The following is a 19,194-nucleotide window of genomic DNA, read 5'->3' as shown; positions in this document are numbered from 1 at the left end:
GTCAAGCTCCTGCGAGGCGCACGTCCTCTCGGACGCCGAAACCAAAGCCAACCTTCTGGCCAGGCCTGCGCGTCAGCCCAAAGGTCCGCCTAGCTGTGGAGAAGCTGGGTAACTGCTTTTAATTTAAAAACGAGTTGACATTGTACAAGTCCGTGTTCTGTAAAATGGAACAGGACCCTCGCGGCCCACCCCGACGCCTTCTGCCCCAGCGTTACTCGGGCTCGCTGCTGTTGGTGGTCTTCTCCCACTCCAAGCTCTCCTCGCTCCGCGCGGGTGATCCTGCCGACGGCCGCGCCCGGAGGCCCTGAAACCTGCGGCACTCGGGGCACACGCGGATGTGCGTGCACCCTCGGGCGACCAGGGCGGCCTCTTGTGCCAGTCTCTGTGCCAGGGGATCTGGCTCGCCCCCGCTGCACAGCTTCCCGTTGCTGAGCGTGGTTGTGCTGCGGGCTCGGCGCTGTTCCTCCGGGATAACGGGGCGAGTCCGTATCATCCCCCCTCGCCTCCGACGGGGGTGGAAACTGTCCTTGCACAGAATGATGTTGCGCAGCTCCGTCACCATTTCTTGGCACACCGACACCTGGAAGGCAGACGCGAGACATACTGCTCACCTAAGCAAACCGCGAGCCCAGCAGCGCTGCTTCTGCTCTGAATTCTGACGCCAAAGTGTTATGGACTTGGTGGTTAATCTGGCCATTGGCTTTCGACACCGACGCTCAGACATTCATGCTTGATTTAGCCCAACAGATTCTGCCTCATCAGAGACTCTCCTGTGTTCTGGATCTCCAAAGCTGTTGCAGGTACAAATGCTCAGGAGATCCCATCTCCAGGAAAGGTACCTGGACATTATACACATCCTTCAAAAGCCCTCAGAGGATCCCTGCAGCCTTGACCTTAGCAGGAGGGCATGAGAAACTCACCTATTTCAGTCCCTGCCCAATGCACCTGTTCGTCTCCTGCATTTGAGGTCGCATTACTAGGAACGCTCATCTCACCTGGGTGCATTACTTGCTCCAGAGCTGAGCATCCTGCAGATAGCAATAAACACACACTATCGCCCCTCAGGACGCTTTAAGGTCCTACCTCTGACTGTTCAGAGTGCCGAAGGCTCCACAAAAATTCCAGCATTGCCATAAAAATCGCTACGATTAAGCCACAGATGAGAACCACGAAGATTCCACCGATATTCTCCATTCCTAAGCCTAAAATAAAGCAGAAGAGACAATGCAGTGGAGAGGCAGACACAACATAAATTGCAATCACATCGCTGTACAGAAATCCCGGCTCTTTGCTGTTTAGTTGGCGTTGCATATACCCAGCCAGGGACCAGAACCACAGCGCCAGCACTGTCCTATTAATAGCTGCCGTATGACTCAGATGGCAAACTGAATGACTTGCAATAACTGCACGATCGAAGATGCGTTCTCAGGAATGATGATTTTGCAGATAAACAGCAACTATATCGGAGGGAAGTACAAAGCAATTTGTGGACAAACTGAAAACAGGAAAAAAAAATGAGAGATCAATCGGGCACATTAATCTCTGCAAATTATTCACCCAGCTCTAGTTACTTTGAACTTAGGGAAGAAGACGAGCAATGTTGTTAAAGAAGCAGAGATGAAGAAGACAAGAAAGGACTTTAAAGGAAGCTGGCAGCAAGAAAAGCTCCTTTGATTGCATTACAAAGCGCTGGTATAAAATGACTACAGCAGCTTGTATTGCAGTGGCAAGAGGTTCCAGACAAGACCAGGACCCAACACTGTTTCACGCTATACGGTGACTGAGCGAGGTCCCTGCTGCTCTCTCTGTCCCACGAGGAGGAAACAGCCCTTCCTTCCATGTGGCGACTCATCTCACCTCCCTTGGACAACTCGCTTACAACAGGATGACGACCATCTCCGCTGATCGCAGGAGCTAGTCAGCCACCTCGGGCCAAACGCCACCAGCCTCACTTAGGGGAGGGACTGAATCACATGCACAGCAGCTGCCAGCCCTGTCCTACACAGCTGGCACCCCAGAAAGCTCACCAGCTGGAAGCAAAATCCATCGCCTCCAGAACCTGCCCTGAGTTTCCTGCCTACTGAGGCTGTCACCTCACTTCCCACCGTGATCCCTGTCTCCAGAACCGCAGCTTCTGCCTCCATCCGGAGCTGGACGGTGAGAGGAGCCGGGAGCAGTGTGCACCTCGTCCCAGAGACGGCTCTTCTCCACTGCGCTCGGTGGGCCGGGGTCTCAAGGGGGCTGGGCCCCTGATTGGATTGATTACTAAAAAGCATGTGGTGCTCTGCACCGAGGTGACTGTATGAGGCCATTACTCAACAAGAACATCTATAAAAATCTTCCACTCCCCTCTGTAGCATTAAATCAAACTGTAAGAATCAATGATTTATTGACTTAATCTCCGCGTGGCTTTTAGACATAAAACCTCACCAAAATCCTTGTAAATTGCTGACCTGTTTTGTTCTAAAACTTAAAGAGGTCACAATTCTTCCCCCTCCTCCGTCATTCTTTTGGCATTGCCTCCAGAGCAATCTAGGGACTCTGTAAATCAGCCCTTTGCAGGGATGTTTCCACTAAGACGGCAATTTCAAGGCAGAAAACATAGCTCATAATCACTGTTTAGACCCAAGATAAAGGCCATCCTCTCCTCCTAGCAGCTCTCAAATTTGAATTTAGAGTCAGTAACTCTCTACATCCTTTTTTCTTTCTACCTGTGTGCCACCTCAGACACTCATTCCCAAGCTCACTGTCCCCACAGAGTCTCACTCAGCCTAGCTCACCAACTGCACAGACACACACGCCTACACCTGCTGCAACGTCGAGAACACAAAATTGCTACCACAGACCCAGCGTGGCTCTCCATCTCTGTGCTCAGGAAGGTCAGAAGACTGTCCTTTCAACTAGGGGACTTGCTGGCCTCGCAGAAAACACTTGCTGAGAAAAGGGTGACTGCCAAAACTAAAAAATGCAGCAACTGCATTAAGCTGGCAACTGCTGTCACGCTGGGATACCAGCCTAATGTGGTAGCTTTTATGGCAATTTACATAGCATTACCCAAAAGAATTTGCTCCTCAGTTTACAGATGTACTAATAAAGTTCTTGTGTCCCTTCCCCTGGCTGTTTAAAAGGCGCTTTCACTTGGAGCCATTAACCAGCGGGCCTGTGGTGGAGATCCATCTCCCTTGAAGGAACGCAGGATTTGGGTTTGATCCCTTTAGCCATCCATTTTCCCAGACATTCATTAGAAGCTAATTTACCCTCCATATGCCTCCAATATTTGTCATTTGGTTGTTCCCGCTATCTCTGCCCCAGGCAAAAACACACAGCATGAGGCACAGCAGAGCTGTGTGGCTTTCTCCTTGAATTGTGAAGGAAGGAATCTCAGGTCAAAAGAAGGGGAAAAAGTAATTCTCAGGCAGGAAACCTGGCAGGGCTCACATGCAGATGGACATTTATCTTCGCACTGCTGACAAGGATGCTTCTAACTGCCTAGTCCCTTCAGCTCACTGTCGGGGAGCGGCACGGCTTACCTTTGGCTCTGTGGTCCTCCTCTTTGGGGCACTTCCCTCCTTCCCACCACTTGCGCTTCAGGATTTCCAGGCGGTTGTTCTCTTGCAGTTGGAGGATGGCCAGGTCAAACTCGTCACGAAACACAGAGCCTGCAACACCAAGAGGCACGTGGTAAGGTACCGCCTCGGCCAGCCTTCCTCCCAACTCACCCCTGCCATGATGCCCTGCCAGCGTGCCCAACTATGAAAGCTCATCTCCGAACCGGTCGGGAGGGACTTCAGCTCATGTAAGCCCTTGAAACCTGCAGTCTCCCTTCTGGCACTGTCAACTAGCTAATGTCATCTGCAGACAGCCGTTTCACCTGTCCTCCAAGAACCACACAGGCCATTCCAGGAGGTTACTACAAGGGGCAGCTTGGGCTTCAGGGCCAGGCTCTGAACAGGCGGGTCAGCATTGTTCCTCCTCTCCTGCCATTCTGCCTCCAGCCTTGCTCTAACCCTCCTTCTCTCAAACTGGAGCACTGCAAGAGCAGCAAGTTCAACCTACACACAAGCCCAAAGGTTCACAGCAGAGGAGGCTCACTCCTGCGAGTTCTGCTACCAGAGATCCTGAAGAAGGGCCGTGGGAAAGACCGCAGCTCTCCTAGTAACTCTGCACTATTGTCCCAGTGAGCAGCTTTCTGCTCTTCTTATCTGCTACGGTTTCACTGTTTAACAAGACAATGTCAGAACAAATTTAGTCCTGAAAGCGAGGATTTGTACTCACGATGAGGTTACTGTGACTTTACAAGCTTATGCATGTTAGCTAAACTATAGTGACTGTTTGTGTGACGGTTCTTACATAATTCACCTTGATTTTGTATTGCTAAGTGCAGGTACTTAAAGGTCAGGAAGAAGGCTTTCCAAGCCCGTGAGACTGCCTGAAAGACCAGCCGATCGCTTGGAATAACAACTACTACATCCTCTTTCTGTGCTGCCTTGGGAGATGACTCTACTCTTGCTGGCTCTCGTATTTGAAAGACAAAAACCCCACATTTGTTAAACCTGATTACTAGTTCAGGTAGTCACTGAAGTGGCCAATTCTCTATCCTGGAGTTTTAAGAATTACCAGCACAGTTAAGAAACTTGTGCTAAAAACGACAAGAGTTGCAAAAGCGTTATTTTTACAGCACTTCTGAGACAAAACAAGGAGCACAAAACGATTCAAAAACACCGGTTCAGAAGGGAAACAGTCAGCAAAGAGCATATATGCAGAAAATAATCAACAATTTTGACACATCTTTCATATGAATTATTTACAGAGCCGCAGTCACGTGTCACGTGGCTCTGAACCAGAGCAGGGTCTCGTACGTCTGCCTCTGAGCACGCACCTGGAGCAATTACAATGTATTTGATTTTCCTCCCGAGGTAAAAAAATAATAAAAAACGACCCTGGGCAGAGCTGTGAAACGTGAGATTGGCTTTAGAGCCGGTTCAGCCTTTCAAACGCTCCGGTCCTCTGCCGACAGCTGAGAAGGACTAGAATTTTTCTTCACTGCCTACCGACGGGCATGCCAATCCCGTAGCCCTTGGTGTCCAGAAGGCCCCCGACCTGCGTGAGGTTGCAATTGCGCTGACGATAATACTCGTTCATGGTGGACTCCAGCAGGAAGGCGTAATTGGAGTTCAGCACGCGCGCAATCCCCTCCTCCGTGCTCTTCACAAACACGCTGGGCTGCTTGGAGTACATGTAGTTCCACATCCGCTGGTACGTCTGGTAGCGGGAGTTCTGCAGGAGAAAAGAGGCAAGAGCAGCTCAAGGGAGGAGCATCTTGCTGTAACAAAGCCCAAATTAGGCGCTACTGTGAAACGGCCACAATGGGGAAAGGATTCAAAGCAGTTTTGGTGCCAGGATTTCGATGCCTAACAGGATTTAGATGCCTAACCTCCATTTATTTCAAAGAGATTTAGAGGGTCAAATATGTTGCTGGATTTGAGACTTTGTTGGCAAAGCTGGGCATGAAATGCCAATAGGTTCCAGCAAAGCTCTTTGCATATATTCAATTTCAGAAAAATACATAGAATCCGTAACAGCATTATCAAAAACAGAGACGAAAAAGCCAGAAGAAATAGCTCATGCTTGGCTGATAGACACCACAGAATGCTCCCTGGAGAGCCCACACCCTGTCATCTGTCACTGCAACCTTATGCTTATGGTTCACAAGCATCAGAGTCAGTCACCATCACCCCGGGGAGTGAGCTCCAAAGAGCTGAAGCTCTTTGGAGTTTGCTGCTCCCTGAATCCAGATTTTGGTTCCCCTCCTTTGTGAGGCAAATCAAGAGTACCTGCTTAAGGGAACGGGAGTCTTTGCATTGACTGCAGTAAACTCAAACTCACCCAGCCCGCTCACACCATCTCCTCTCCCAGCCAAGGCAGCAGGGACGTGAAGTGCTGCCAGCTACCTGCTGCCATCGCACTTCCAAGGGCTCATTTTCGGTGGCAATGCTGGAGAGCCTCAGCCAGTCTGCTGCTGACCTAGCTGCTGTCCTCATCTGTCCAGCTCTGTCCTCGGGGTGCAGTCACTTGGGCAAGGGACAGACGAACAGGGTGTGTGTTTGCTCCCCATTCACTGCACCGTTAAACCTCAACAATTCACTGCGCTTGACCCACCACCTTACACCAGAGGCAAACGGGTGCCAACGCAGGTAAAGTGTTGCAAATGGGACTCTCCTACAAGGAGCTCTTACATCTTTTGCTAAAGAGATGTTCTTACATCTTTTGCTAATTTCTTCTCTGATACCAGCAACTCCAGCACCCGCCAGACAGCGCAGAGCCCACAGTCAGGATTTTAAACTTGAAAGCCTTCCTGAAAAGAACTAAGCGAGTGCCTCATATTCAACCACCTTAGTCACTTGGGCTCTGTTCAGCTCATTTTAGATGTAGCGTTCTGCTTAAAAGTAGCTTTTTGCCAAGCCCCTGAAGGGTGTAAAGTTGGGCTGAAAAGCTCAGGCTCACCCGAGAGATTTCTAAGGCTTCCTAATTCAGTTCAGACTCAGAGAAGAGAAAAAGTGAGAAAAGCTTTCTCTCCTCTCCGAATTTCAACAAGTAATAAATAAATAATCCTCAAGCAGTTCTTTGTGTATTCAGAGCACTGCAGAAAAGATTCACTTATTTGTTTCCCTTCTGAATAAAGCAGGGAAGATAAAAATTAAATTGGGCTAAATTGCCCACATAAGTTTGCATACACTTGATTTATTTGTTTTCAGTGCCACTGACCACATACAGACTCCAGCTCTTTGACACGTGCTAACCTTCCTGGGATTTGCAAACATTTCTTTGCTTACCCAACCTGAGACTCTCGCGTATAAGCTGAGAATCACATCAAAACTGCACAGAGACCCATGGAAATTTAAGTGGAGGTGCTCAAGCCATTGTTAGACCATCACTGACACAGGGATCTGTACCACTTTCCCACCCATGTGGTGACGCTCCAAGTGCTAAGCTGCTTTCTAAGTCCCATCAGGAAAGTCTGCTGCTCCAGGGCCAGGACATCTGTGCTAATCTTCCAGCATCCCAAGAGCAGGCCAGGTGCCACATTACAAAATCCTGCCTTCTCTGTCCTCCACCGCATCTCCCCCATCACTCGTCCCACCACCACCCGATGCGGATCCAGCCCAGTCCTGTGCAACCAGGCAGCCAGGGGTCTCTCCAGAGATCTCCTCCCAGGCCAGAAACCAGAAGGAAACAGGCATGACGGATCAGGGGGGTGACATCCAACTTTAACTAAAAGGTGCCCTCTGCATGCCCTGCCCTAGGCAGCAAAAGAATGGGGTTTACTTGGAAGAAGGTCATGCTGGAGCCGCCATGAATGGTGCCATACTCAATGGCTGTCTGGTCAGCCAGGTCATCCACGGATTCAATGGGGACGTCCATCCGCTGCACGGTGAGGAAGGCTGCCAGATTGGCCGTGTAGGAGGAGATGATGATCAAGGTGAATGCCCACCTAAGGAAAAGGGAAGCAAACACTCCCTATGGAGTGAATCTGATCTCCATGCTCACCCTCTCTGCCTCTCCATGTGCTTCTGCCCAGAAAAAAACCACAGAGAAGCCTTCCTCCTTACCAGACTCCGCTGACACAGCGTGTGGATAACGCTTGGGGGGCGATGGTTGAGCCTTGCTGCATGAACCCCCCGACTGGAAACCACAAGCTGTTGCCCAGAGAGTACTGATTCACGAGAAGATTGCATCTGCCTTGTGAGCAGGGGTGGGGGCTGTACCACTCGTATGGCGTCAACCTAAAATTACAAAAAATAGGTAGCTTGGGTAACTCAATAGGAAATGGGGCACTTTGGAGAAAAAAAGAAAAAAAGGAAAAGCTGTGAAGCCCTAACACTCCTGGAGGCTCATTTTTCTGAGGAGGAAACTCTTTGCTGTCAACTGATGCCCAGGGCTCAGCGCTGTGTGAAATGCTTGCTCTAAGGCTTGGAAGCTAGGGGCTTTCTTGCAAAGATATGCAGAAGTTTTGAGAGGCTCTGCTGAAAATCTGGGCATGGGCTACAGGGAGGCTGGAGCCTTGTGTGCAAATTCATCCTGCAGACAACCACAACAGTAATTCCAGATGCACACAGACTTGATGTGAAATTGAAGTCTAACATCTTTGGCTGTGTTCCCTGCTGCAGAATGAGCATCAATGGGAAATTCAAAAATGAAGTGAGACCTGACTGCACGGCACCATGAAGAAAAATAACTGCATTGGTGCAAACGGCTGCTGTGAGAGGGTTCAATTGCCACAGCAAGGTCTAGGTCCCAGGTCTAATTTGAAGCCAACTGCTGGTATTTTGAAGCATCGCATACTTTCAGCACTCACAGGGACAGGACAGAGTTTGGGATCCAAAATAACTGACAGCCTGTCACTGAAGTGATGATAGCCTAGCTCTCTTTTTTCAACGTTTCCAACCCTCAGTTCCCTGGTTGCTAAGAAAGCCTCCTAATTCCTATGCCGCAGTTCGTTATACTGCTAATGGTTAATAAAGCTGGTGCCTGGGAGGGTCATTTGGGGGATACTGCCAATACAGCTGCAGGGATCTGCCAGCTTACACAGCATTTAACCAAATCGAGGTGTTTATTTTCATTTCTGCATCTCCTACCTCACTGTGATGCCAGGGAGGTGGAGGTTATTTCTTGGAGACTTTCTATTGTTGGATCAAGCACTGGCAGTAAAAAGCAGTGCTCTGGGAGAGCCTTGTGGGATTTGCAGGGTCGAAAGCTCCTTACTGCTGGGCATGGCGGAGAGCAGAGTCCAAACCTCCACCTTCAGCAGCAAGCATGTAAAGGTACCTTTTTGGAGGATGATATTTAAAACATGAAGAGAGGGCTAAAGAAGCACCAACTCTCACTCTGCAGAGAGCATCAGACTGCATTATTCAATGGTTTCTTCAGAACTAGGTTTTTGAGGCTGTAACAGCATTTGAAGAAGCCATTAAAGTCCTGTCAGGAAGACAACTTTAGCCATGCCAAGGGAACAAGTGACAGCACAGTTCCAATTTCTGTAATGAGAATTGGGTATTAACCGAGTCCCCAAAGAGCTGTCGAGCCCTGAGCACGTCTTTGGTGCACATTGCCAGGACACAGGTCGACTCTGTCTGAAAAGGCCTGTCTATGCCACGAACCATAAGCGGTTTGTGAGGAGGTCAGGGAAAACAGCAGTGGAGCACGGACCTTGATGGAGACACGCTGCAGACAAGCACTCAGTGATATATTTTAAGGCCGATTTAAATTAGTCAGTGGGAAACAGAACTGAGAGCTGTCAAGCGAGGCTCTGCACATCAACCAAGAGGCTGTTGAAAGATATTAATGAACTTTCTTTTTCTGTACATGCTGGGCTTTACAGGGCCAGAGGAACTAAACATCACTACTGGAATTTGCATTAATATCCCCGACTGCATTTGCCAGCCTCCACCCTCCGTGTCCAAGGCAAGAGGATGGTTTATCTGCTGCAGACCAAGCATCTACAGGGAGCAGCTCCGTTTGCGCAGCACCAGCCCTACTCCCAAACCTCCTCCCAGCCACCGCTGCGGTCAAACACGCTCCTGAATCCGGGCACACTGGTGTCCTGGGCTATGTCCCCATGTCCCCAACCCCTCACCACGTACCCCCTCCACGGTGTGGAGGCGTGACGCTAGATGGCACCGTGAGGAAGGAAAAGGCACGTTACCGAGCCACCAAGAAGAGGACGCAGCTGACGGCCAGGTAGGCGAGCAGCATGAAGAGCCAGACGCCAGGAGAAAAGGGATCCAGGAACGAGAAGTAGCCAGGTTTGCGGCCCTGGGAGGGAAACACAAGAAAGGAGTTCGACTTACTTGTATTTCTACAGATTAAATAGTCCTTCCTGAAAACAACAGGAAGAAATGCACCTGCCCCAATACTGACAATGGGATGCTGATGGGAGCAGCAGAGGGAAATAAAGAAAATAGGGCTTTGCGAACACCTTGCAAGGGAAACAGGTGACAGCAAATACAACAAATGACCAAGTGCTGCAGCACCTCCCTGCTGGGATTCATCTCTCAGGACTATTCTTCTCCCCATGTCTACTACTTCTGCTCCTCCAGGTAAAGAAAGAGGCGAACTGACAGAGAAACTGAGACAATCGCAGAGGTAGGGTGTGCTGCACCCCTCACCTGCAGAGCCTCTGAGGGGAAATTCCACATCCAGAGCCCTTGTGCCCCCCAGCAGGCTCACACCAGGCTTGCTGAGCAGCGGGGGCTTCCCTGGGAGAGCATGCCTGAGCTCAGAGATGAGTGGGATCCTTTGCACGAAGCAGGGCGGAGAGAAAATATTTTTGTGCAGAAAAAGCAAAAAAATAAAGAGGTTTGCAATATTTCTGGTTTCCTTTCTTAAGCCTTGAAACATTTCTTCTCCACACAACTCAATAAAAATATTACTTTTATCTCAGTGCACACGATATTTTTATCTCCAGGATGCATCAGAATTTCCTGTTTTTTCTCAGCAAACCACCTTTCCTTGAGAAGTAAAGCCTCACTGCTAGAAAAAGCAGGTTGCTCTTGTCTCAGAGTCCCTTACATTTTCACAAGGACACTGCCAGCACTGAAGTCTTGTCAAATGCAGCAAAATTTGTCCAAAGGGAGGATTAATTTGTATAAGTTTCTCAAAAGCCGAACACCTCCCGTCTTGGTGAGGGTACTTCCACCACCACCAGCTCTGCATAGGCAGCTCCTCCACAACAGGCTGGGGAAAGAGCAGCCTCGAATTTCCCTCCCAGCACACTCGAGGCCACAAGCCCCAGGACTAAAGAGGTGCTCTTTTGCTCTAGTGCAATTTACAGTATCAGTGTGGAGCAGGGAGAGCTTTGTTCCAGTTCTACACTCCCCTGACACACCTCTGGCACCCTGAGACCTTCCAGTATCGAAACCTCAGGCAGCATCTCTCCTCTGAAAGGATTAACCCTGTGGTTTCCCCAAGCACCTGGGAAGCTGCCCAGAGCTCCTGTGAAGGTTTTTACTGTAAAGTCAGGGTGGAAATAGCTTTTTATCACATCTCAGCCAGGCTGTCAGCATATTTCTTACCGGCACCTTGCTCTGCTGAAAACATCTATCACTGTTTGCTCAATGCAGCTCACTCAGGCAGCCCCTTCCCAGCACAGCAGCTGCTCCGCTGTAGGTTGCTCGCTTCACGCAAAAGCTGCTGCTGGGGATCATCTTTGACACATGGAGGCCTCATTTTTCCCTAGTCTGCTGCCTTACCCTGCCCGTCTGTGACACCACATAAAATAATAATAGCTGGTAATAAATAACGTCTAATCTCAATTGCCATAGCAAACCCATGGCCATCAAAGACCAGAGTCCTGGTATTTTAGAGCTGTGCTTAATCCAAAAGTGGTGAATAATTTTGTGTTTCCACAGAAGTCCCAAGGAAATACAGTTGCTTTTTTTTTTCCTTCCTCAAACTCAAACCAGCACTTCAAATTCCACTCCATTTCCAGTAAAAAACACTGTTTTACTACCAAAGTATTCCCTATCTTATGCAAAATCTAAATTTCACAAGGTCTTGATAGTTCTTCTGAAGACTACGTTGTTGCTAGAAAAGGCAATAGCTGTTGCACAAAAATCTTCCTCTACTAAAAATATCCAGGATACTGTGATATTCTCAGCTCCAGTCACCAGCTGGGACTACAACGTATCAGAAACCTTCGACAGCAAACTCTGCCCTGCATGAAGTCAAAAACCATCACACCATAACATCCTATCCCTGTATCCTTAGGGAGAAGATGAGTTTGAGCTCAGGATCCACATTAGCATTTTTAGAGAATCTGGCTAATTAAACCTTTTGATAAATAGATGAGCTCAGAATCAGTGGTTCAGACAATGCTGCATCCATTTTCAGATTAATTTAAAGTCAGTTTCCAAGCAAAGGGTCAGGTTCTCCTGGGAATAATTCCAGAGTTCCTCTTTAAGACAAGGTCTGTCTTCCACGTCAGGTTATTTTACTGCACTTGGTGAAAGATCCGACATTCTTCTTCTGTCCTTTCCCTTTCTTTGGCCAATTGCTGTTGTGTTCTGCTTTTTCTTATATTCAACTGACTGCTACAGCCAGCATCTGCACCAAAACCAAGAGCCTCCAGAGCCAGAGGCACTGCTGGAAACAACACCCGCAGCATCCCAGAGGGACTCAGGCTTCCAGTAACATCCTTTGCTCACCCTGCAGGAGCTCCTCGCAGTAGTTCAGAGAGGTGAGGCCATCTCACGGGTCTGCAGGCTCCAAGGTGAATGAAATGCTCTTGGCTGAGCAAACAGGAGCCTCTAAAGCAGAAGGTAATGTGGGTGGCTGACCCCTCCCGGAGCTGGCAGAAACTCCCAGGCACTGGCAGTGCCTCGGCTGTGGCTCCCTCACGAGATGCTCCCATAACAAAGTTCCTCTCTGTAATTAAAGCCTTGGTGTCTTCTCTGTATTTCTGGGGCAGTTTGTCAATAAATTATGCTCATTAAGGAAATTGCGTTGGAAGCTTTAAGTCTCAGGCTTGGCAATGACTCTCTCCTGTGACTTTACAGTAGTAGTAGTAGTTCTGGTTCTTTTCAGCTACAGTCATTTTCAGGCTGCTGCTACATATTCTTTTCATTCACAGTTGCAGATAAGAATAAAGATATTCTGTTCCCACGGAGGGCACAAACTCTCTCTTATCTGTCTGTTTTGAAGATGGGAATTGACAATATCTGGAGCCTGTCAGATATTTTTAGCCGGTCCCAATACAGCTTTGTTAATTGCAAGAGCTATTTTTCCTGGAATAGAAATGTCCAATAATTGATGAGTCTCTCCTGCTAATCCTCAGATGGAAGCAGGAGAGATTCATTTACCCTCCTAAGTTGTTCTCGGAAGTCTTAATTTCCAGCCAGAGTGAAGCAGTTTTCTGGGCAGATACTGGGGACCGAGGAGCCCGACTGTGCAGGACAGCCGGGAAGAGGAGGAGGAGCAGAGCTATAGGGCACGGTCCTGGATTTGCCTGCAAGAGACCTTAGAACCCCCTGCCTCTTCTGCACAGCCACACACAGACTCTCGGGAGACCCCAATGCTTGCCGGCTCCCCCTCGCAGGAACCGTCAAGCCCTACCTATGTCACTCCTCATAGATGCTTGTCCCTAAAAAAGGCAGGCAAGAGAACTCTCTTCTGTCTCCTCAAGTCGGAAGGAAAGCAAGAAAGCTGAGCCTGGAAAGGCAGAAATTTTGCTGCGTGCTAGGTATAACTGCAGTGCGCTCGGTCTCACCCAAACAAAGCGTGCATGTTGTAGGACAACCACGTCTGATCCAGATCTAGACCCCTCCGTCTCCAGGGTCCTATCTCTGGAGGCACCAAACAAAACCCAAGTGCAGGCTGCTGTGCCTGCCAAGCAGAGGGGCTGCTCAGGACGTGCCATCTATCTCCTGCCTTCCACAGGTCCCACCAGCCGGTCAGAACGAGAGCACAATAAACCAAAGCAAGTCTTTTCTCTTAGCAGCCTCTAAGTCAGAAAGCCTATTAGAGTTTCCGTGTCAGAAATCCATACTTGATTATATCACAACAAGTGAAATTGAGAAAAATGACAGCCCCATTTAAAGCTGCCATATTTGGTTATGTGTGATAAGAGGCACATGCACTGTGGTGGCTGGGTTGGCGGGGTGGGGAGGAGAAAGCGGGGAGAAATCATTCGCCACTGGAGTTATATGGAAATTAAAATCAAATGTCATCACATTGGGAGGAGACCAGGGTGTGGAGGCAACTCAACAGCAAGAGATATATTTGTGCTTATTTATCAGGCTACATCTGATCTGTGCTGTGATTAACATACGTCAGCTGCAATTTCTGACATTGAGGAGATGTTTGTTGGGGCGGAGAAGGAAGGGGAGGGAAGGGGGTAGAAGCAGATGGGGCTGTGGGGCTGCCTTCCGTCGCTCTGCAAACCGCATCCTTAAAGGAAGACCAGAGCAATTAGCTATCTTGCCTTTCCTTGTTAAACAAATATTTACCAGTTTAGTCAGTTAATTGCCGCACAGCTCTCAGGCAATTCTCTCAAGCTAAGCAGGAAAGGTCTGCACAAAGAGGGGCCAAGTGCTGGAGAAGGAAAGGGGGCTCCGAGCTTATATGAATCATAGGAATCACAGAACGGCCTAAGCTGGAAGGGACCTTAGAGATCATTTTAATCCAGCCTTCCTGCCGCCAGGGACACCATCTCTAGACTAGATCGGGCAACACATGGGAGCTTCCCTGCTGGGAAGACCTCCCTGCTCCTGGGAAGGGGCTGAGCCCAGACTGGCCCTGCCATCGCTCCTCACGGCCTCGAAGGAGCCCAGCAGAGCTCACTGCGGGGTGACCTGACCTGAAGATGCCCCGTGTGTCCCTTGCAAGCCTGCCCGGGTCACTGGGCAGCTCTCCTATTCCAAGTCCCAACTGGGTCCTTCACTGGGCAGCTGAAGGCCAAGTCCTGACCCACGGCAGGGGACTATTTGCCAAACACTGTTTAAGACTGTAACTATTAATCCTGTTTGGTTTGGTAAATGCCTGAAGGGCAGAAGCACGGCTGTGTTGCGCTACTCTGGTACCAGTGCAAGCAGCAGATGGTCCCTGCCCTGAAGAACTTACACTCTAAGCAGACATGTCAAACACATTTATATCGAGCTCGTGCAGAGGCAGCAGCAAGTGCTCTTATAGAGAAGATCACATGTGAACCCTGCACCAATATTCCTGTGTTCCCTCTGGAGGGAGCGACATCAGCCTCCTTTCGTTCAGGGAATGATGCCTCGTAAAGGGACTTGAAGGTTGTGGAGTAAATCAGTGGCAGGGCACGCACGCTACTCAATCCCCACAATTTAAAAACATGCATGAGAAAATAAAACACTTTATTATGAGCACAGTCAAGAAATACTAGCAGAAACACCTCCCAGATCCACAGGGCAGCTTATGGTGTTAAAAAGCAAGTACGGCAGGGGAGGGACAGTTACTTCTGATTTCCAGGAACTTGAAGACTGACCCTTTGTGATCACTTATCCCAAATTTTGCCCACAGAATTTCAACTAGATTTTAACTACTTGTTCTTGGCAGGAGCCACTCAGCACACAGAGATATATGTGCAAGTTTGTTTATGTCCATACCTTAACAGCCTTCTGAATGGAAAGGGGGTGCCTGGGACAGGCAGCTTTAATTTAAGGTTAATCCTCGTGGCTGCTATTGGCGAGTTGATGGGAAACCAAGACTGTAACTTGCACTACACTCGGCTCTGTACAGAGCACATTTCCAAAACACAAACTGGGAATAATACCACATCCTGTTGCAAAGGACCTGGCTGCCAGAGCTCACCTCCTGTGACACTGGAGCTTTGCCCGGCCCATAGGGGCACAGTTGGCGAAAAATCTGTCCTACCCTGAGTGTCAGGAAGAAGATAGAACAATGGGCTGCTGCAGCCCTCCAGCGCAGCACACCTCATCAGAGCCAGCTCAAAACCAGGCTAAAACAATCCTGTGGCTTTGGCTGGGCCTGAAGCAGAACCAGACAAGCTGACACACGCCTACACTTCCCTGGGTAGCGCAGGTCTGCATGGCCTCCCCCATGCAAGGGAGCATCGCGTGCCCGGGGAGGATGGCGAAGGGGAGCCAACAGGGCTGGGGGTTTGAACAACGGGAACACAAACCACCGAGCTGACACAAGGCAGAAAGACAGAGAAAAGAAGGAAAGAAAGGTCGAGCACATTTGTGTTTAAATAAGAAACCAAAATAATTTTACGAGTCATTCATTTTTCTTCTGTAACTAGGCACGTTTGCATGCAAATAATGGCGGGACGTAAACGGTTATAAAATAAGTCTCTTACCATATGAACTCGGTAGAGAATGCTAATTCCCAAAGTCATGAACGGCTTAGAGAAATCAATCACCTTCTCACGCTCCGCGGTAATCGTCAGCCCTGCCACGGCCAAATCGGCTTTCTGGAGAGAAAGGATAGCAGAGAAGATCAGAAAGCTGCGCCCGGGAAAGGCGTGAGGCAGGGACAGCAGCAGAGCTGTGGCCGGGGCCACACACGACACCCACTCCTGGAGGATGGATGCCCCATCTTTCTGGGATGGGGGGTAAAACAGTTACTAGCACATGCCATAAATAGGGAAGCATAACAAAGCAGCATCGTTACCTCGTAGCCCAAGTCATGAAGTTTACAAGCCTGTCAACCCCAGCCTTCCAAAACTGCAGATCAGCCTCCAAAAAAATTCAGAGAACCGGCATAAAGATTTCGAGATTAACTTGCAAAGTGAGTGAGATTATGGGAAGAAAATATAAATAATTTCTTCCAATGTTAATACCCTTGTAACATAGATAAGGGATTTGAATTTTAAATATTTTTATTACTATAGCTCTTTTAATGTCTGTAATTGCTTTCTGTAAAAATGAAACCTCCTCCATTCCTTTACACATTTGCTTGCCTGCTTTGCAGGGTGATGATTATGCAAGTGGAAAAAGAGAAGGAGGTGGGGAGGGAAGAAAAGCTATTTGCACTTGTTGTCCCTAAGTTTCATAAGGTCTGTGCAGAAACCAAGGCACCAACAGACCCAGCGAAACATGGATCCACGCGCTAGTTGTAAATGCACCACGCAAAGGCAAATCTGTGGGTTCATCACTTTTAGCACACTGACCCTGCTGCTCTTGTACTGTTTCCCTTAACAGAAAGGGGGCTAATCGCCTCCTGCAGAGCTTTGCTGGGGGATCCTTCCTCGCTCCCAGCAGACGTCCTTACTTAAAGGCAGGCAGGAAGGAAGGGCCATGAAAGGCTGGAGTTGCAAGAGGGAAAAGCAGCACTGCTGGAGCCTGCGGGAAGAAGGGAAGGGAAAAAAAAACAAGGCAAGGTGATCTGTGAGTCTGCCTAGTAAGGGGGGGGTCACAGAGAAGGTGATATTTCACACTCCATGCAGGGCTGCTTTATTGGACAAGCCCAGTGCCAGATTTTTGCAATCATTTCCAGGCAGCTATTACAGATTCCTAGGAGGTTCAGGCTGGAATGAATTATGAGCTAGGGAAAATTTCTGCCTAGCCAGACGTTTACCCACAGGGTTTTTAAAAGGCACCAATAATCACAACGTGGTGTGTGAGTAGTTGAGCCTTATGTAAACACCAGCAGATTACTAAGATGGGATCAATTCATCTGTGGAACATGGCATGTGAGGAATTTTATCCCCGAGAAAAGCCTAAAGCTTCCTAAATCTCTCTTGTCTATCCTTAAAACGGTTTGCAGGTACAATCGTCCTGGGGAGAGCTCTCCCAGCAAAGTCCCTCGTGAAGATACAGTTTATTTTAACCTCTCCCAGTTCTCCAAACTGAATACAATTCTATCAGCAAAGTCATAGACTAAATAGCTGGCAAATACGTCACACCGAAGGTACTTCATGCAAAAGCTCTACAGACACTTCCACTCCCATCCAGGGCCAAAACAAAGGTGCTGCTGAAAGAAGCAGCTCCTTGGAGCAGAGATTGGGCTTCTGGCTTTAGCTGGAACTGCACTTTGACAAAGACTCTCTCTTTCTTTGCAGGCTCAAAAGTCATGCTAATGACGAGCTAATCTCTGGCAGCAATAGCCTTTCACCCAAGAATGGCGTGCCATGTATTATCTGCCTGAATATTAGCCACTCCAGGCTTCTGATTTTGTTTCCTGATGTTCACCAAACTTCTTGTGATTCACCGAGGTCAGCGTGTCTTAGTTACAGAGGAGCTCTGCAAACCTGAGTGGCTCTCCAGCCCTCCCCACCTGAGCACATGTGGGAGTTTGCATTTTACAGGCTAAACAACGCACTGGGGACAAAATGGATTTTGCTTTGTACTTCTGCACTGTCCACAGCTGGGCTCTGGGGAAAGGGAGAACGCGAAGCAATGGATGGGGGGAAGAGGGGGCTTGATTTTCATCCTTCCAGCACAGTCGCAGCTATAAACGTCAGCGTGAAATAGGCTTAAAAAAAGACCCGGAGCATTTCGGGAGTAGAAGCAGACACTTTTTTAACAAAACACCACTTAAACAAGGCCAAACTCTCGCTGGGCGAGAGGAGGCCCAGGTGGGCTGGTGTCTGAGACAAATGCATGAGCTGCCACCACCATACCTGGCATTAACTATGGGATCTGCCTGCATGAGCATGGCTCGCGCTGCCGCTGCAAAGGATGTTAAACATGGGGGCTGAGCCGGGCTCCTGAAGAGGAACAACAATTAAGCAGCCTTAGGAAGCAAATTGCAGGGACTGCCAGTCCGGAGGAGGCAGCCGCCTCCTCGCTGCGGATGCTGACAAGGCTCATCTCGGCGCTAATGGTGATGAATGGGGCCTGACGTCAGCCCTGGGCTCGGGCAGAGGATCCCGCCAAAGCCTCCCACGGCACGGGGGACCAGCCAGGAGACCGGCCCTGCAGAGATTCACAACCTCCCGTCAAGCTATGGAAACAAAACACAGTGAAAAAGTTTAAGTGATGCAAGAGTTTGGGCTGTTTCTGTGTCAGACACGTGGAAAACAAGCCTGCAGGACAGCTCTGGGAGTACAAGGCTGGGAATTCTTCCTTCTCAGGATTAATCTTCCAGGAGCAGCAGTCCCTGACTTGAACGCCACCATGGGTGCTACATCCCCCAAGTGCACACTAAAGCATCATCTGCCCACAGAGCACTGACGGTGCAGCCAAGGTCAAGGAAAGCCATTTCCCTGTGCTTAGGGGGCTTTCTAGGGAGCTGAACTCAGTGTTCAACCTTCAGGACCCACCTGGCTGGATGAGGGTCACTCCAAACTGGTGTTTGGATTTTTCTAAGGATGTGCATGGATTCTGCCATAAGAAAAGTGACAGCCTGAACGCCCGGGAGCTGCAGCCTTGGCGCAGGACACAGTCAGGGATGGGATGACCAGCCGACAGAGCAGATGTAAGCCTCAGGTCTGCCTTCACCCACCTTCCTACATCTGGACTATCTCCAGGAGTGGGAGGAAAACATCTGTGCCAGGTGTTCACCGCGTTCATGGCAAAAGGCAGGTGAAGTGAAATACTGAGAACGGGGACCCTGAGCCCACAGGGAACAGCGGCGAGACCAAACCAGCTCACACCACACTCACCATCCTGTGCGCAGTTTGGGCAAACACAGCGGCACGATGCAAACCTCTCTGTCCACACCCTCACTGTGTTTGCTCAACAACCCACATACCCTCACTTCCCCACTCCC

At 49.3% G+C, this 19,194-nt stretch overlaps 1 protein-coding gene across 1 annotated transcript in view; it reads right to left on the bottom strand.

Moving 5' to 3' along the window:
* Window positions 1-211: 211 nt before the first annotated feature.
* The window catches only part of LOC104280454 (glutamate receptor ionotropic, kainate 4), a 108,289-nt gene continuing 89,306 nt past the window's right edge, over window positions 212-19,194 (bottom strand). Inside the window, exons 12-19 of the mRNA XM_009878113.1 lie at window positions 15,839-15,952; window positions 9,704-9,813; window positions 7,611-7,784; window positions 7,327-7,492; window positions 5,052-5,277; window positions 3,531-3,659; window positions 1,084-1,202; window positions 212-580 (exon numbers count right to left, since the gene is read on the bottom strand). Of these exons, the coding sequence (XP_009876415.1) occupies window positions 212-580; window positions 1,084-1,202; window positions 3,531-3,659; window positions 5,052-5,277; window positions 7,327-7,492; window positions 7,611-7,784; window positions 9,704-9,813; window positions 15,839-15,952 (1,407 nt within the window). The remainder of the gene's footprint in view (window positions 581-1,083; window positions 1,203-3,530; window positions 3,660-5,051; window positions 5,278-7,326; window positions 7,493-7,610; window positions 7,785-9,703; window positions 9,814-15,838; window positions 15,953-19,194) is intronic.

Source organism: Apaloderma vittatum, unplaced genomic scaffold, assembly GCF_000703405.1.
Source record: "Apaloderma vittatum isolate BGI_N311 unplaced genomic scaffold, ASM70340v1 scaffold15321, whole genome shotgun sequence".
Classification (NCBI taxonomy): domain Eukaryota; kingdom Metazoa; phylum Chordata; class Aves; order Trogoniformes; family Trogonidae; genus Apaloderma; species Apaloderma vittatum.
Note: the sequence above shows the minus strand (reverse complement) of the source record. Positions and strands in the feature narration are given on the sequence as shown.